The following is a 14,273-nucleotide window of genomic DNA, read 5'->3' on the forward strand; positions in this document are numbered from 1 at the left end:
CATTTATGCCAACTTGTAGTTTCCATCCTACAGATGTTCATTTACAACAAATAAGCTGGCAACAGCCGCCCTATCCAGGTTCAAATCAGTCTTAGGCACACATATCCCACTGAAAGCAAATAAAGAGATTTTGGTTTGAATGGACCATTTCTTCACAAGCAGGCTGTGAACTGCAGTTCTTTTGCTTTCTTTTCCAAGAACCAAAAAATAAAAAAAAAAATCAGGAAAATGATTAGTGTGTAACACGTGACAGTTTTTAAACATTTGCTAACAGCGGCTCCTCAGCATAGCAGCTGTTTGGACAGCACTGTATCTACAACCAAATACACAGTAACACAAGATTAGCCTAGAAGTTGTGGCGATTTTCTTTTTACCTTGATCATTCACGTTCAAATTAAACTAAATTCATTTCCATTTTGAATGCTTTCTGTTACACTGGAAAGCTGGCCAAACTAAGAAGGCAGCTTCTTCAGTATAAAAGAAATAAATAAAATCAAGTATCAATTTAAGTTTTTAAAGTATAATTAAGAAACTAAAAAACCCTGAGACTCAAGCTTAATCAGAAGCTCAAATATCAAAATCCTGCTTAGATTCAAGCTTGGTTCCTCTGTGTCAGCTTATGATCTGTTTGCTGTAGAGATTATGGTAGTTTGTCAGAACTTTCTCAAACAGTGAGAATTAATGATTCTCAAGTTGCTTTTCATCCTAGTTTCTACAATGAAAAAGACAAACAAAGAAAAATAAGATGTCTGTTGCAAGTCACAAGCCATAACTTCATAGACAATTCACTAGATACAGTACCTACACATGTAATGAAGTACCAGGGCATACCCTGACAACATTACTAGCAAAATAGTATGTTAGATATTGCAAGATCTACAATTAAAAATCTATTCTGATCACAGAAGTCATGAACTCACTCAACCAATAAACCAGACTAGTCCAAACATGTAACTACAGGACAAGATACTACCACTTAACCTGCAGTAAGTTTGGTCAGAAAATGTGAGGATAGTTAATACTGCATCATTTTAATTTTACTTACAGGGAGACCTAGAACTGCTGAAGAACTGAGAAATAGTATTTCATTTCAAAAAAAAACAAAAAAAACCAACAACACACATTTCTGAAAATGCCATTCAGTCCATTGTCTTTTCTACTACAACTGCACTTTGATAACTGTTGATAGCTGTTAGCATGGCCTGCATAATTCTGGGGGGAAAGGATAGACAGAGAGCAAAAGAGAGGGGAAAAAATGGATATTGACCACCCACTGACCTTTTAAAAATTTACTCTAAAAACTATGATCTAAGTTTTGAGCACCTCTTCTCATGAGGGGCACATTTCCAGAAACCTCTAAGGACAGATACATCACAACAACCAGTTCTGAGACAGGCGTACACTGGGCACCTAGAGATGGATCGCTGGGCGTGCAATCCCTTACGAGACCTGGTTGTGTTTGGATGAAACACTGCATGTTCACTATGAACTAAGTGCCTACTACGCCTGCACTCGATGGCAACCTTCCATTTCTTCCACTTGGCCTAACAAGAATGAACTGTGCCCGGTGCCCACTCACCTTTAGGAACCGCATTCGAATTGCGCAGCAAAACACGAAGGCGAGAAACGCACAAAGCGAACCCCACTCCCCTTTCTGAGGGCAGAGCGTACCTCCAGACCCACACTCACCATCGCTCTCCGCCCTGACGAGCAGGGACATGCCCTTCAGCCTCTCCACGTAGCAGGAGGACACATGCCCCGTGCCTCGGTCGTCCCACTGGCGGTCCTCGTTCAGCGTGTACACCTTCACCCTGCGCCGGGTGTCAGTCATCCTGCCGCCCGCTCCGCTGCCACCCCTGGGGCTCGCACGGGCTGGAGGCGCAGGGGACCGAGGGGATGGGGCAGGAAGGCGGCGGCGGGAGCCCCTCAGGGGCACGCCAGGCGAGCTCTTCTCGCTCCCCTTCAGCGCTCCCACGGGATCCTCATCCTCGGCGGGGCCGGCGGGCGCTGTGCTGGCGGGGGGCGAGGCGCCGCGAGGAGCTGCCCGGGCACGGCCGCACAAAAGGCGGGCAGCAGGCGGCGGCCGAGGCGGGGAGGGGGGTGGGGGGGAGCCCGGAGGAGGCCCCGGAGGCCCGGGGGTTGCGGGGCGGCCGGGCGCGGAGCTCGGCGCTATTGTGCGGGGGCCGCCCGGGCCCGCAGCCCCTCGCTGGCCGCCCGCCGGCCGCTCACGCCGCGGGTCCGGCCGTCAGCGCGGGGCGCCGCGGAGCCGCCCTCCCGCTCCTGCTCCTGCTCCTGCCCCTGCCCGGCGCCGCTCTGCCCGCGGCCTGCGGGCGCTGCCGGGGTGAAGCGGGCGGGCGCGCTCACAGCCCCGGCTCCCCCATGGGCTCCCGGCGCGGGCGGCGGCTTCACTCCCGGCCCGACTCCGCCGCCATGTTCTCCTTCCTCCTCCTCCTCCTCTTCCTCCTCCTCCTCCCGGTGCAGCTGCGGCGGCGGCGGCTCGGTCCCGGCTGCTCCGCGCTCCCCGCGGCGTGGCTGCTCCCGGCGGCCCGGCCGGCAGCGAGGCGCTCGGCGCGGCCCTGCCGAGGGGGCGAGCGGCGGTGGCGGCGCGGCGCGGCCCGTCCAGCCCGGCCCGGCTCCCAGCGCCTCCGTCCCCGCCTCAGTCACGGCGCGGCCGCCATCTTGCTTTCACCTCTCACGGCAGGCGCGGGGTCTCCCAGCCAGCGGCGGCACGGGCCGCCCGCCGCCTCTTAAAGGGGCCGCGGCACACGCGGCTCCGCGCCCGGCCGGGGGGGGCCCACGCGTGTCCCCGCAGCCCCACGCGTGTCCCGCAGCCCCACGGGATCGCGCCCCGACACGCGTGGGTCCGGCCCAACCGTGGGTGGGTGCCGCCTGTGTGTGAGTGTGTGTGTGTGTGTGTGTGTGTACACGCGTGGAAAAACACGCGGCCCCGGGTCCCACCTCAGGGGACGCCTCGGTGTCCCCTTACCTGCCGCCTTGGTCCCGGCACGACCTCGTGTCGGGGCAGCTTTGTGCTGCTGAACGCCCCCGGAGCCTGAAAAAGCTTGTATTAATTCTTGATTTTTTCAATTTTTTCATTTTTTTAAACATTTTTTTTTTTTTTTTTTCCTGCCTGCCATCGCTGGCTGCCCCACACCCGCGTGAGCCAGGAGTTCACTCGGCGGCTGTCGGCCCTGTAGGGCCAGGGATCTGCCCGGCCTCTGCCCCTGTGCCGCCAGCTCCCCAGCAGCCTGGCATTGCCCCGGGAACACGCGTGGCAATCCGCAGCATGCACAAACACCAGGCACAGCACCCACTGCAGAGCCCGTTGCAGAGTGTGGCCTGGGCGCGCTGCGTGGATGGGAGGTGGCTGCAGTTTGCCCACTAACGAGGTGGATTTATTTTCCAAGCTATGTGATGTTCGCTTACCGGAGTGAGTTGTAGCGGGGCTGGTTGGAGCCAGGAGCAGGCTACAAGCTCTCAGCCCTGAACTAATTGTGTGCTGTGAGGAATCCTTCCGTCAGCTTTCCACCTTCCTCCACCTGCCATTCCCCTCGCCCCATCAGAAAGAATTCATCCCGTTTCCTGACCTGCACGGACATTGTGCCATTTGGGATTGCTTTTAGGCATAAAAAGTTATGGATTTTAAAGGATAGGGGCTGGTTGAGAACATAAACGCCTTCAGGAACATTGGTCAGAGGCCCACAAGGTGGCTGGAGGCAGGCTGTGTCCCGGTGTCCTCGGGATGTAGTAAATGCTCTGGAAAGGTCCCGCTGGGTGGGAGCTGGGTTCGGGGGCCATGGCGAAGGGAAGCTGTCAGCAAGGCACTCGTCCCCTAGGTGGGCGCCCCTGGGCAGGGGCTGTGCCAGAGCCCCCCAGGTGCACCCTCAGGGCTGGTTTCGGGACATCCAAAACCACTGGTCTTGCTTTGAGAAACCTCCCTGGGACTCACGCACAATTCACAAATTGTACCCTCTGGTGGCCACCAGATTAAGCATAGGCCGCTGTTTGCTGCGGTTGATTCTGCTCTTTTGTTTTTGTTTGTTTGTTTGTTTTTGTTTGTTTGTTTTTTCCAGCGAATTGCAAATAAGTTTCATCAGACTTTAGTTTGCATAGTTTGCTTTATGAAGAAATTGGGCTTAGCTTCTTTTAATTGTCCTTGTATTGTTTTCATGCCAGTCTGAATAATGCCTAGTTCAACCATAGTGTCCATTTGTCAGATTTTAACCAAATTCTCATTATGTTTGCCAAGGGGTTTCATTTTCTCCAAATGTTTCCACCCGAGTGATTCCAGAAGAAAGGCCAGGCGTTGAGGGCATCTTCCCATTCTGGGAAGCAGATGCAAAAGAAAAAGACACACAGTTTGTTTTTCTTAGGGTCATGATTTATAAGGCAAAAGTGTGTCAGGTTATATCTCAATTCCTTCTCTTCTCCAGTTCCAGAGGCTTGTGTCCAGAAGGAAATATCTTTGGGGATAGTGAGAGACCAGTAACTGAGAAAAGGCCAGGCTGCCCAGGTTCAAGGACCTTGTCCTGGCAGGGGTCTTGGCTCACCAGGAACTGAATAATACATGAAGAAATGGAAGATTGAGTACAGTTTTAAATTTCTCCTATTTATAAAAATAAATGAATATGGGTAAATATATGAAGAAAGAAGCCTAAGAGGGTTTAGTAGCGAGGGCTTGCACAGCAAAGATTAAAGAACAAGATGATTTTCAACACCTGCTTGTAATTTTGGCAATGAAAATTGCATTGTTGTTATGAGGAACTTCAGACATGTAACTTGAAGCTATGTAATAAAGCATTATTAGAGTTCCTAAAAATCATAGCTAATGATTTTCTCACACCACCACCCCCCAGAAAAAAAATCCTATTAGAGAAAGTAACAACAGACTTCCTTTTGGTAAAGATAAAATAATTACTAGTGTGAGAGTTAGGCTTGCCTGACTGTTTAGATAAACATACACAGACACTATGTCTTGCTCCCAGGGCATACACTGTGGCTTGTTCCCCAAAAAACTGCAGAAAATGAATGACTGAGCAAGAAGTCAAATTACATAGAAAAACTGTATAAAAGTAGGGGGAGTAAAGAAGAAGTTGAGTCATTTAAGTCAGGATATTGTCATCAAGAAAGAAGGGAGATTCAGCAAAATGCATTTCTAGCTTTGTAGGGAACTGAACACAGCAGTTTGAAATAAAGATGTACAACAAGTAGAAAAAAGGCAATAATCATTACAAGTTATAAAGCGTAGAAAAATGGATGAGAACATCAATGGTTGACAGTTTTGGGTACAACTCAAGTTTTCTAAAATTAACAGTATGATAGGCCAATATATCTAGATAGATACAGGTAATAAATGTATTCTATAGTTGAAAAAATATGTAATTATTTATATTATGTGAAGATCATTAAGTGTCTTGTCATTATTAAGAAGGGCACTAAACAGCTTTTCTTAGAAACACTTTAAAGTATGTGAGTCCTAAAAAACTTGAATTTGAGAGTCCTAAAGGAGTTTGCATATAGGATCTCAGGAAGTAAGTATCCGTATTAATTTTTAATAAAGCTCTGATTAGTGCAGAAATTCTGCAAGATGTGAAAACTGACTATAAGTATTCAACTCCGACAGGTGAGTAATGGATCAATTTATCTGACACTAACCAGACACTAAATGCAGATACAGGACGTAACAAGGAATCACGAGATGAGAATATAACAGTAGCAGCTGATGTGGCTTTATTGAAAAAGGACTTGTCAAATTTGTTTTGTTTCTTGTTAAATTACAAAGTTGCTCTTGAGGATAATGGTGCAGGTATAATATACTTGGATAGTTCTCAGATATTTTTCTGGAAAGCTGACACCATATTCTATCAAGAAAGCTCACACTGCATGGGTCAGGTGTGTGGTGACAGGCATGGCTCAAAAGGAATTACCAGTCAGTGGAGATGATTGTAAACGGCTGTGCAGAAACCAAGAGTAGAACTGATGTTATTTAGGATTTATAGTAACGATTAAAAAACAAGTCAATGTAAAATCTCTTTGAACAAAAACTGTGACACAGAGCCTGGAAGAGTTGTAAATACTATAGAGGACAGAGTGGTCAGAAACAGGTTCATCTACTGAAGGCTCTAATGGAGAAGTTGAGAAGCTGATGAAGAATAGCTTAGCTTGGGACAGCTGGGAACGTTACTGGCAGCCGTTCCTCGCTCCTGTCCAGCTTTACAAACATCTATGAGCTAATGAAACACCTCCCCATCATCACTGCATTTTTAAGGAAAACAGTGACACTTTACCTTAAAACTCTGAGCTGGAAGCAGCATTGATTGATTTGCTGATGGATGAGCCATGGTCAGTTAGGCATATCTTGTTTGTACTCTGATGTTCACTTTCTAAATGGCACAAATACAAGATCACGCCTTCAGGTACAAATAGAAAGGCATCTCTGAAAGATGCTAGGCTGCACAGTGAACAAGCAACCCAACACGAACATCTTACATCACTCCATGTCTCTAAGATATAGTACTTTTTGAGTATATTGTAAGCTAGCAAGCTGTACAAGAACATAAAGTCAGGACTAACACTAGATTTGATGATGTGTTCTGTAATTCTGTGTCCTCACTGCTAAAAGATTTGAAAGGAACTGGGAAGGAACAGAAAGGACCACTCCCAATAACTGTTTATTTGCAGATCCAGGACTAGCTCACTTCAACATCTTGGATTCCTGCAGTACGCAGAGTTTTGCAGCACGCCGTATGAATCATGTCTCGGATGCCGCTGCTCAGTTTTCACATCCTGTCACAGATCCCCTAGAAGCAGTAGCCCTGTTTTTGTGCCTGAACCACAAACACAAACCTGTGTATGTCAGCAATTAAATAAGTGACTCTTCCTCCTACATCATGTGCATATGAATCCCCTCAACAGAAATGTTGCCTCGTCTCTTTCAACCCCTACTGACATCTCAGTTTTCCCAGCACTGGAAAGGCCCTGGTTCTCACAAGCAGAGCTTCCTTGTAAGAATTCTGTGCAACTGCACAGTCATGCAAAGGCTGTATTTGTTTTGAATTCCTACATGCCTCTCTGGAAATGCTACACTTTATCTAAATATGTAGGCCTCATCATCAAAGACTGAAGAATTTCAAAGCACTGCTGAAGTTGTTGGATGTGGAGGGCATGTCTGGGTCATTTATTCATCTGATAGAGAAAATTCCCCTTTTTCAGAGGGGGGAACTCTGAGACATCTGAGTTAGGATAGCTGTTCCTATGCAGTGCATTGTTCTATTTTTGTGTTTGTTTTGGTGCCTGTTGGCTGTTTTTCTAAATCTCATTAGTAAGCTGTTACGGCACACTTTTCATTTTTTTCTTTTTCATATGGCAGACTTCCTAATCCTAACTTTGGCTCCCACATATTCTGTCTCTCCCTCACACCCCATCCCCCATCTTTTTATTTTTTTTTTTTTGTACAAGATTTCCAGTACTTTATCTGTAACTCAGACTACAGTAGGCTTCTCTTAGGCTCAACAGTTGTGGTCTTTTGAGAAAATGATGGATAGAGAAGCAGAAATATGAGATCCACATCACAGATTTGTTTCCAAGAAGCTTTGAAAGTCCAACAGAAATCCAGCAGAGAAAAATCTACACCCGTTTTATTGTTATGTATTTACCTAATTACCTGAAAAAAAAAAAGTAATGCAATACTCTTATTAAAACTACTTCCTCATTACCTTAGGCTCATCCTGGAATGAGAGCAGGAACAGTAAAAGTTTTTTCTAGTTTATGTACCTAAGAGATACATAGGTGGATTTGGAGCAAAAAGGGAGAAAGGAGCGGAGAAGGGATATGGTCAGAGCCAGAGAGAGACCGAGGCACATGGATGTGTACGGATCAACACTCATCCAGACACATACAGAGTCTCAGTAGACTGACACTTTAATTACTGTAGTCATCTGAGATAACTGGACTTGACCACTGTGAATTTATGCTCAGTTTCTTGGACAAAAGCTGGTGGAGCTAACCATACTTCTGCACATAAAAGTAACAAAATGTCAGAAACATGAAAAAAAAAAAAAAAGTTCAGAAAAAGAGGAAATTGAGTTGAGCTTTTTGAAGGGAGTGTTTTAGAATCAACCATTATATTGATGGCAACTCAAATGTGAGTTGTTTTTTTTTTTAAAGTTATGAGTCACATCAGTGTTTGTGACAATGATGGCCTTAAAATGCAAATAATTAAGACTTGCACAGAGCATGAACAATTCTTGTGGAAGTTGCAACAAGGTAATGTGAACAGCAGGCAGACTGGGAGCACATTCATTTACCAGGAAGGTTACTTTACCTATCATCTAAGTCTGCTCTAGCATCTTCCATTTTGCATATGAAGCTACCAAGCTGGGGTGAGAACCTGACACCCAGGCTCTGTAGTCTGTGGATGAGCTCTGCGGTAACAGACTGGCATTTAGGGCAGGAAATGCACACTGCCTTCGCATTGCATCTCTGCTCTAGCTAAAAGTGTTGTTAATTTAACAAAATGGAAAAATTGAACTTTTGCTTATATTGTAACCTAGAAATAACAACCCACATTGTTTTGCCATGCCTCAGTAGTCACACTGAAGTTCTCCTGATTGTACATTTCCAGCATAGTTCCCTGATTTTCTGTACACATTGGCTCCTTTCTGGTCATGCCAGAGGTAGGATGTGGGAGACTTCTGTAACTTCTTGAAGGTCATGAAGAAAGGCAAGGGTCAGGTGTTTAATGTCTTCTCCAATACAAGACCTGAGTAGCAACAAGTCCAGGTGATCAAACCAGGAATGTTAAAGCAAGCAAAACAAGTATGTTCAAAACAAGCAAAAGGAGGTCTTCATACCTCACTGGAAGAAGTGATGGAATGCTCTGCTGCAAGGTGATGTGGATGCTGAAGTCAAACGTACTAGCCCAATGTGCCCACCTACTGCCAGCCTCTTTGCAGAAGGTACAGGCAGCCTCAAAGCAGAACTCTTAGTCCGAGACTTTCTGTGACTAACAGGCAAAGGCATTACTGGCATGTGGGGATTACCAGCCGCTGGGCAGCAGGAAGGAGGTTGGGAATGGTGAGCATGCTAGTAAGGTCTGTAGCAGTGAGGTGCAAAGGGGCTATGGCAGCTTTCATACCCCAGTGTATGACTGTTGAAGTGTAAATGCAGTTATACACGCTGCAGGGCCCTAGGCCTCTGTAGGGTGACTGCCTGATACATGCCAATAGGACTAGGAATTGAATTGTGTGCTTGGACATTGCTACCAAAGACAGCGTGGATGTAGCCAGTGTAATTAGAAGTGCACAGCCTTTCATTAATCACCACTGCAGTTTACCGCAATTTTAGAAACTACAATATTCAGGCAGGATTTACTTATGTGATTTTACAGTTTAAATTAGTGACTGAAGCTGAGACAATAATCATGAGAAAAACCTTAAGACTATATGTCAGTCCCAGCTGTTTACTACCTTGTGTTTAGTACTGACTAGAAACAGTTAAGGTGAGAAGAGAATTCTTTACATTTTCTGAAATCTGCATAAAAAATCTTGTAAGCACATACCTTCTGGAGATTTCAAAAACAACTTGGAAATAATAACTCAGTACTAATGGAAAAGTTACATACATAAAGCCCTCAGAAGATTAGCAACACATCTTTAACAAATCAGGAACTGGTTTTAAAATAACATTAAGCATCCGTAAGAGGTTCAATATACATGCAGGGAAAGAAATAATTTCTCTTTTGGGTATATTTCTGTACTTATTTTGAAAGCACGGCTTCTCCAACTAGGCAGAAGTAGCAGTTGCAGTATTTGAAGTTTGTAATGGTGATAATTTTTTGTTCCTACTGAATTTATATTTCTTTGTTATATATGTTTTCACTGTAAAATTGTCTCAGGAATGCTGCAAAGATAATGATCCCTATTGATACAGCTGTTGGTACACTAGTAAAATATTGCCCCAAAAGGACCAGAGCACTATCAACATAAATCTGAAACAGAAAACATTTGAAATATCTGTTATTCAGTTACTACTAAAATTCCATATCAAAATTTCAAAGATTTGAATTTTTAATACAAATTTAAATTGTTCTCACAGAGGTAGAAGAACATGGTCTTTTTGTTTTGGAAAAAAAAAAGCTGAGCAGAAATCTTATCCTGCTTCAATATTTCAGAACAAAATAATGAGATTGCAAGCTGGATGGTCATCACAGGTAAACAATTTCTGTGATGGAACAACAAGATACTTAGTAGGTATCAATTGTGTTACTGTAACATGACATTTTGTGAATAAAGCCGAGCTAGAATTACACATTTGAGTTCCTTAATCTACCTTTTTTGTATTTTCTCTGACTATAGACATTTTGGGCTAAGGGTTGTATCTACATTTTTTATTTTTAATAAAACACAGAATCATCATAGAATATCCAAGTAGAAGGGACCCATAAGGATCATTGAGTCCAACTCCCAGGTCCCCAATTGCCTCCGTCCTCCTGCTTCCCCCCAAAAAAAAAAAAATCAGATCATGAAATCACAAACCCTCCAGCTTGCATCTTTGCATGTTGTAATTTTCCAGCTAAAACCCAAAGATATTGATAATGACCTTTTTAAAGCACTTTGTGGCTGTGTTCTATCAATGAACAACGTCTTAACAAATCTATGTTGATAAAGGCTCCTTGCATGGGAATCTCTGTGGAGTTACAAGGGTCAGAGTCCAGCAGCACCTTTTAGCAGACACTTCTCTGCAGGTAGTCAGAGGGCCAGAGACTAAATTGAAATTACCATGCAATGCCAGTGCAGATGGTCTCCCATGCACATCAGGCATATGTAAAACCACGAGAACAAGGACAGGCCCTAAAGATGAGAGCAGAGTTCCAGACTTCTGTCTAACTGGCAGGTGCAATCTAGATGGTTTAAATTTGAACCAAATGGCGTCAGCTTACCATGTTTAGAAAGTTACAATGCATTATTCACGGAAAATGGATTCTGTAAATGGCCAAATACGCAATCAGGATACTGTTCAACAGAAGAGTTCAAGCTTACTTGGACAAGTAAGGATTTTGATGTAAACTATTTGTTTTTCATTTGGAATGCAATTATTCTTATTTTTAAATAAAACTCAATTATAATAACACAATGACACTATGAAAGACAGAGTCTGTTTTTGATACCTGAAATTCATCACATAGTTGACAATGGGAAAGCTCAGGAATAGCTGATACTTTGAAATGAAACAGGCTCAAAGATCAATGGTATTTTGTTCTAGAAGTGTGGTTTATACCTATTTCTCTTCATAATAGTTATTCTGATTTGAAATTATAAAAGTTACATGCATAGATTGTGGATTATATACAGTAGTCTGGAGCATTTTAGCTAGGCAGTGTCTTGTATTTAAAGTGTCTGATGTTTCATTGATGCCTGTAAAGTTAGGAAAAAGAAATGACTTAAAATACTTTTTTTTTGTTCTTTTCTCCAACGTATTAAATGAACATAATATAGCTTTTGAGATTCACAGACAGATAGGGAAATAGGGTTTTTATTATTATTTTATTTTTTAAAAAACACTTCCCCTAACTGCTTCCTGGAAGGCACTGAGCTCCATCTCCCGTTAGGTGACAGATTACATTTACCACTGGCAGAGGTATTTGGGATTGTTTGGAATCCTGTCTCCAGTACAATCCCCAAGGATGAGCAGAGCAAGCTGCTGACTGAGAGAGATTGTACAAGAATATACAGTGAAGTTTCACAAGAAAGAGAATTAAAACAAAACAAAACAAAAAAAAACAAACAACAACAACAAAAAAAAAACAAAACAAACAACAAAAAAAAAGTGAAAACATTTTCTCAGCCAGGTACAGCTGCATTCAGCTTAAGGTGACTTGCTAGCACACTTTTTATGAAGTCCAGAAATCTGTGGAAGGGCCATAAAAACTGATTCTAGCTCAGTTTCTTCACTGAATTCTGGATACTAGACCTTACAGAAGAAGCTATGAGTAAACCAGTGAAACTTTTCCTACATTGTATAGGGTATTTCAAAATAATGATGTTTGCTGCAGGTCAGAAACCAGGTCACAACTGACCATTTCAGTCCCACGGGAAATTTCAAGATTTTGGAATTTTATTTCAGTTCTAATCAGGAAAAATATTGAAATCTTAGTATTTTTCAAATAATGTGAAATTTGAAAAAAAAAAAAAAAAAGATTCTCAGGCTAACAATTTTTTTTTTTTTAGATTAAAAAACAAAACAAAACAAAAACACTCTGCACTTTGTTTCCAGCAATATTTCTACATCTAAAGTTCTAACCTTTTAAAAATTTAGTAATTTTCTGTGAAAAAATGTTCCACTAGAGAAGAAAAATTGCATGTGTTTCAAATTCCTAAAAGACTCTTTGGATCCAAAAAGGCCATCACTGGAGGGATCCAACTCCACTGCCTGCACCAAGGAACCATCACAATCCAGGGAGAAGCAGAAAAGCAAGGGGAAGTACAAACCTCTGTCACCAGCCTCCTATATATCATTTCTGGAAAAAATAACTTTGCTCGTATGAACCATTCAACAGCATGGAAGGAAGAAAAAAGGCAGGGGCATACTAGGGCCAAGTGCATGAGCAGAGTCCAGAGCCAGGTGTTACTAAGAGAGCTCTTTGGGGAGGATCAATCTTGGGGAAGCTCCTCTGCTGCCCCCATGAGTTTATGGTCTAAGCAACTTCTCTTTGCACTTAAACGTATGCCTAAAGCCAGCCCTGCCTGAAAGACTAAGCTGCCAGCCTGATATTTCCTTTAATCAGTCTCAGCATATTTCATAGCAGAAGTTCCTAGTTCTTTAGACTCAAAATATGGAGAACAACCGTTTAATGGGCCTTTCCCTTTTCTGGGACAAGCAGAAAGTGAACCTTCAGGTGTTAGGAAATGTCTATATGGAGGACATCTTTAGAGTATAAAACCATTTTGTAGTGTAGGGAAAGGCCAGGAATGTAAAGATGTGAATATGAGTTCAGAAAAACCCACATGAGCATGTTCCACATGACATCTTCACAGAGGAAACAATACTTCTGCTACCTCTTGATTTAGGGTCAACTCTGTGTTAACTGTTTATGTTTATTAACACAGAAAGGGATCTATTTAAAACTCTCAATTTGAAAATATTGATATAAAATGCTGTTTTGATTTTTTTCCCCCATATGTCTTACAATTTCAGAATGATCACGGTTGACATACTACACCAATTGTTTCAACAACAGTGTTTTGAAAGGCAAAGAGCTAGATGTAAAGATATCCTCTTCTGCCTTTCTATTTTAACTCATGACATCTTATCAGTACTTCTGGCAGTAGCGATAAGAATAGATTTGAAGTGGAAACTCTGACACAGGTGTTTTGCTCATTAATGACCATGAGGTAAATGTTTACACTGAAGTTACCTAATTTTATATTTCAATTCCTGTTCTGTTCCACTGTCCACCCTCTCCATTAATGTAGTATTTGGAGTTTTACATCAGCCCACCCTTCAGAGCCTAATAAAAGAATATGTATTCTCCAATTGAGAGTAACCAGAAGATCTTAATTGCAAGAATATAGGATACGGTAAGCACACCACTGAACTGTCCTGTCTGTACAGTCTGCTTTTCAAAATACTGATTATTAAAGTAAGTTGTAGAAAAAGACAACTGTGTATGAAATAAATGATGGTCATATAACGAATTTTAAAATATGTTCAGTAACCGTGAAATGATTAGGAAAGACTCACATTTAAATCCTTATGTGAATTTCTCATTCTTAATTTGCTGGGATCTGCATTATAAACATTTTCACTACGTAAAATAGCTCTTCCTTCAGGTCTGTAATTTACCTGCATATAAATTCATCACAAAACAGAAGAATATAGATTAAATGGACATTAGTTGTGAGAAAAGGATGATAAAAAATTATTCTTAATCTCAGGATAATACAGTAGAAGAAATGGTATGATATTAAAATAAAAAGAAAATACAAAGCATAAAAAACAAAGTAATTCATTCATCTATATAAACTATTTCAGATCTCAAGGAGTCCTTTGTAGAAAAATGAATGATCAATGATTTTTTTTTTTCCATTCTTAGCCATCACCTCAGCAGTGAGGACTGAGGCAACAGGTGTTGACTACTCATATGGATTATGTGATTTAATATGTGCCCATAATTTCTTGACAGGGTCCTTTAGACTCAGGATTTTCAGGTGACCTCTCGTCCCTGTATGACATTGCTCAGAAATCATAATCAGAAGACATCACCTGCTTTCAGT

At 42.6% G+C, this 14,273-nt stretch overlaps 1 protein-coding gene across 1 annotated transcript in view; it reads right to left on the reverse strand.

Moving 5' to 3' along the window:
* PPP4R3A (protein phosphatase 4 regulatory subunit 3A) overlaps positions 1-2,435 on the reverse strand; it is a 42,162-nt gene extending 39,727 nt beyond the window's left edge. The window contains exon 1 of the mRNA XM_084522763.1: positions 1,690-2,435. Coding sequence (XP_084378889.1) covers positions 1,690-1,831 — 142 coding nt within the window. The 5' untranslated portion in view covers positions 1,832-2,435. The remainder of the gene's footprint in view (positions 1-1,689) is intronic.
* Positions 2,436-14,273: the final 11,838 nt, after the last annotated feature.

Source organism: Aythya ferina (assembly GCF_964211825.1).
Source record: "Aythya ferina genome assembly, chromosome: 5".
Classification (NCBI taxonomy): domain Eukaryota; kingdom Metazoa; phylum Chordata; class Aves; order Anseriformes; family Anatidae; genus Aythya; species Aythya ferina.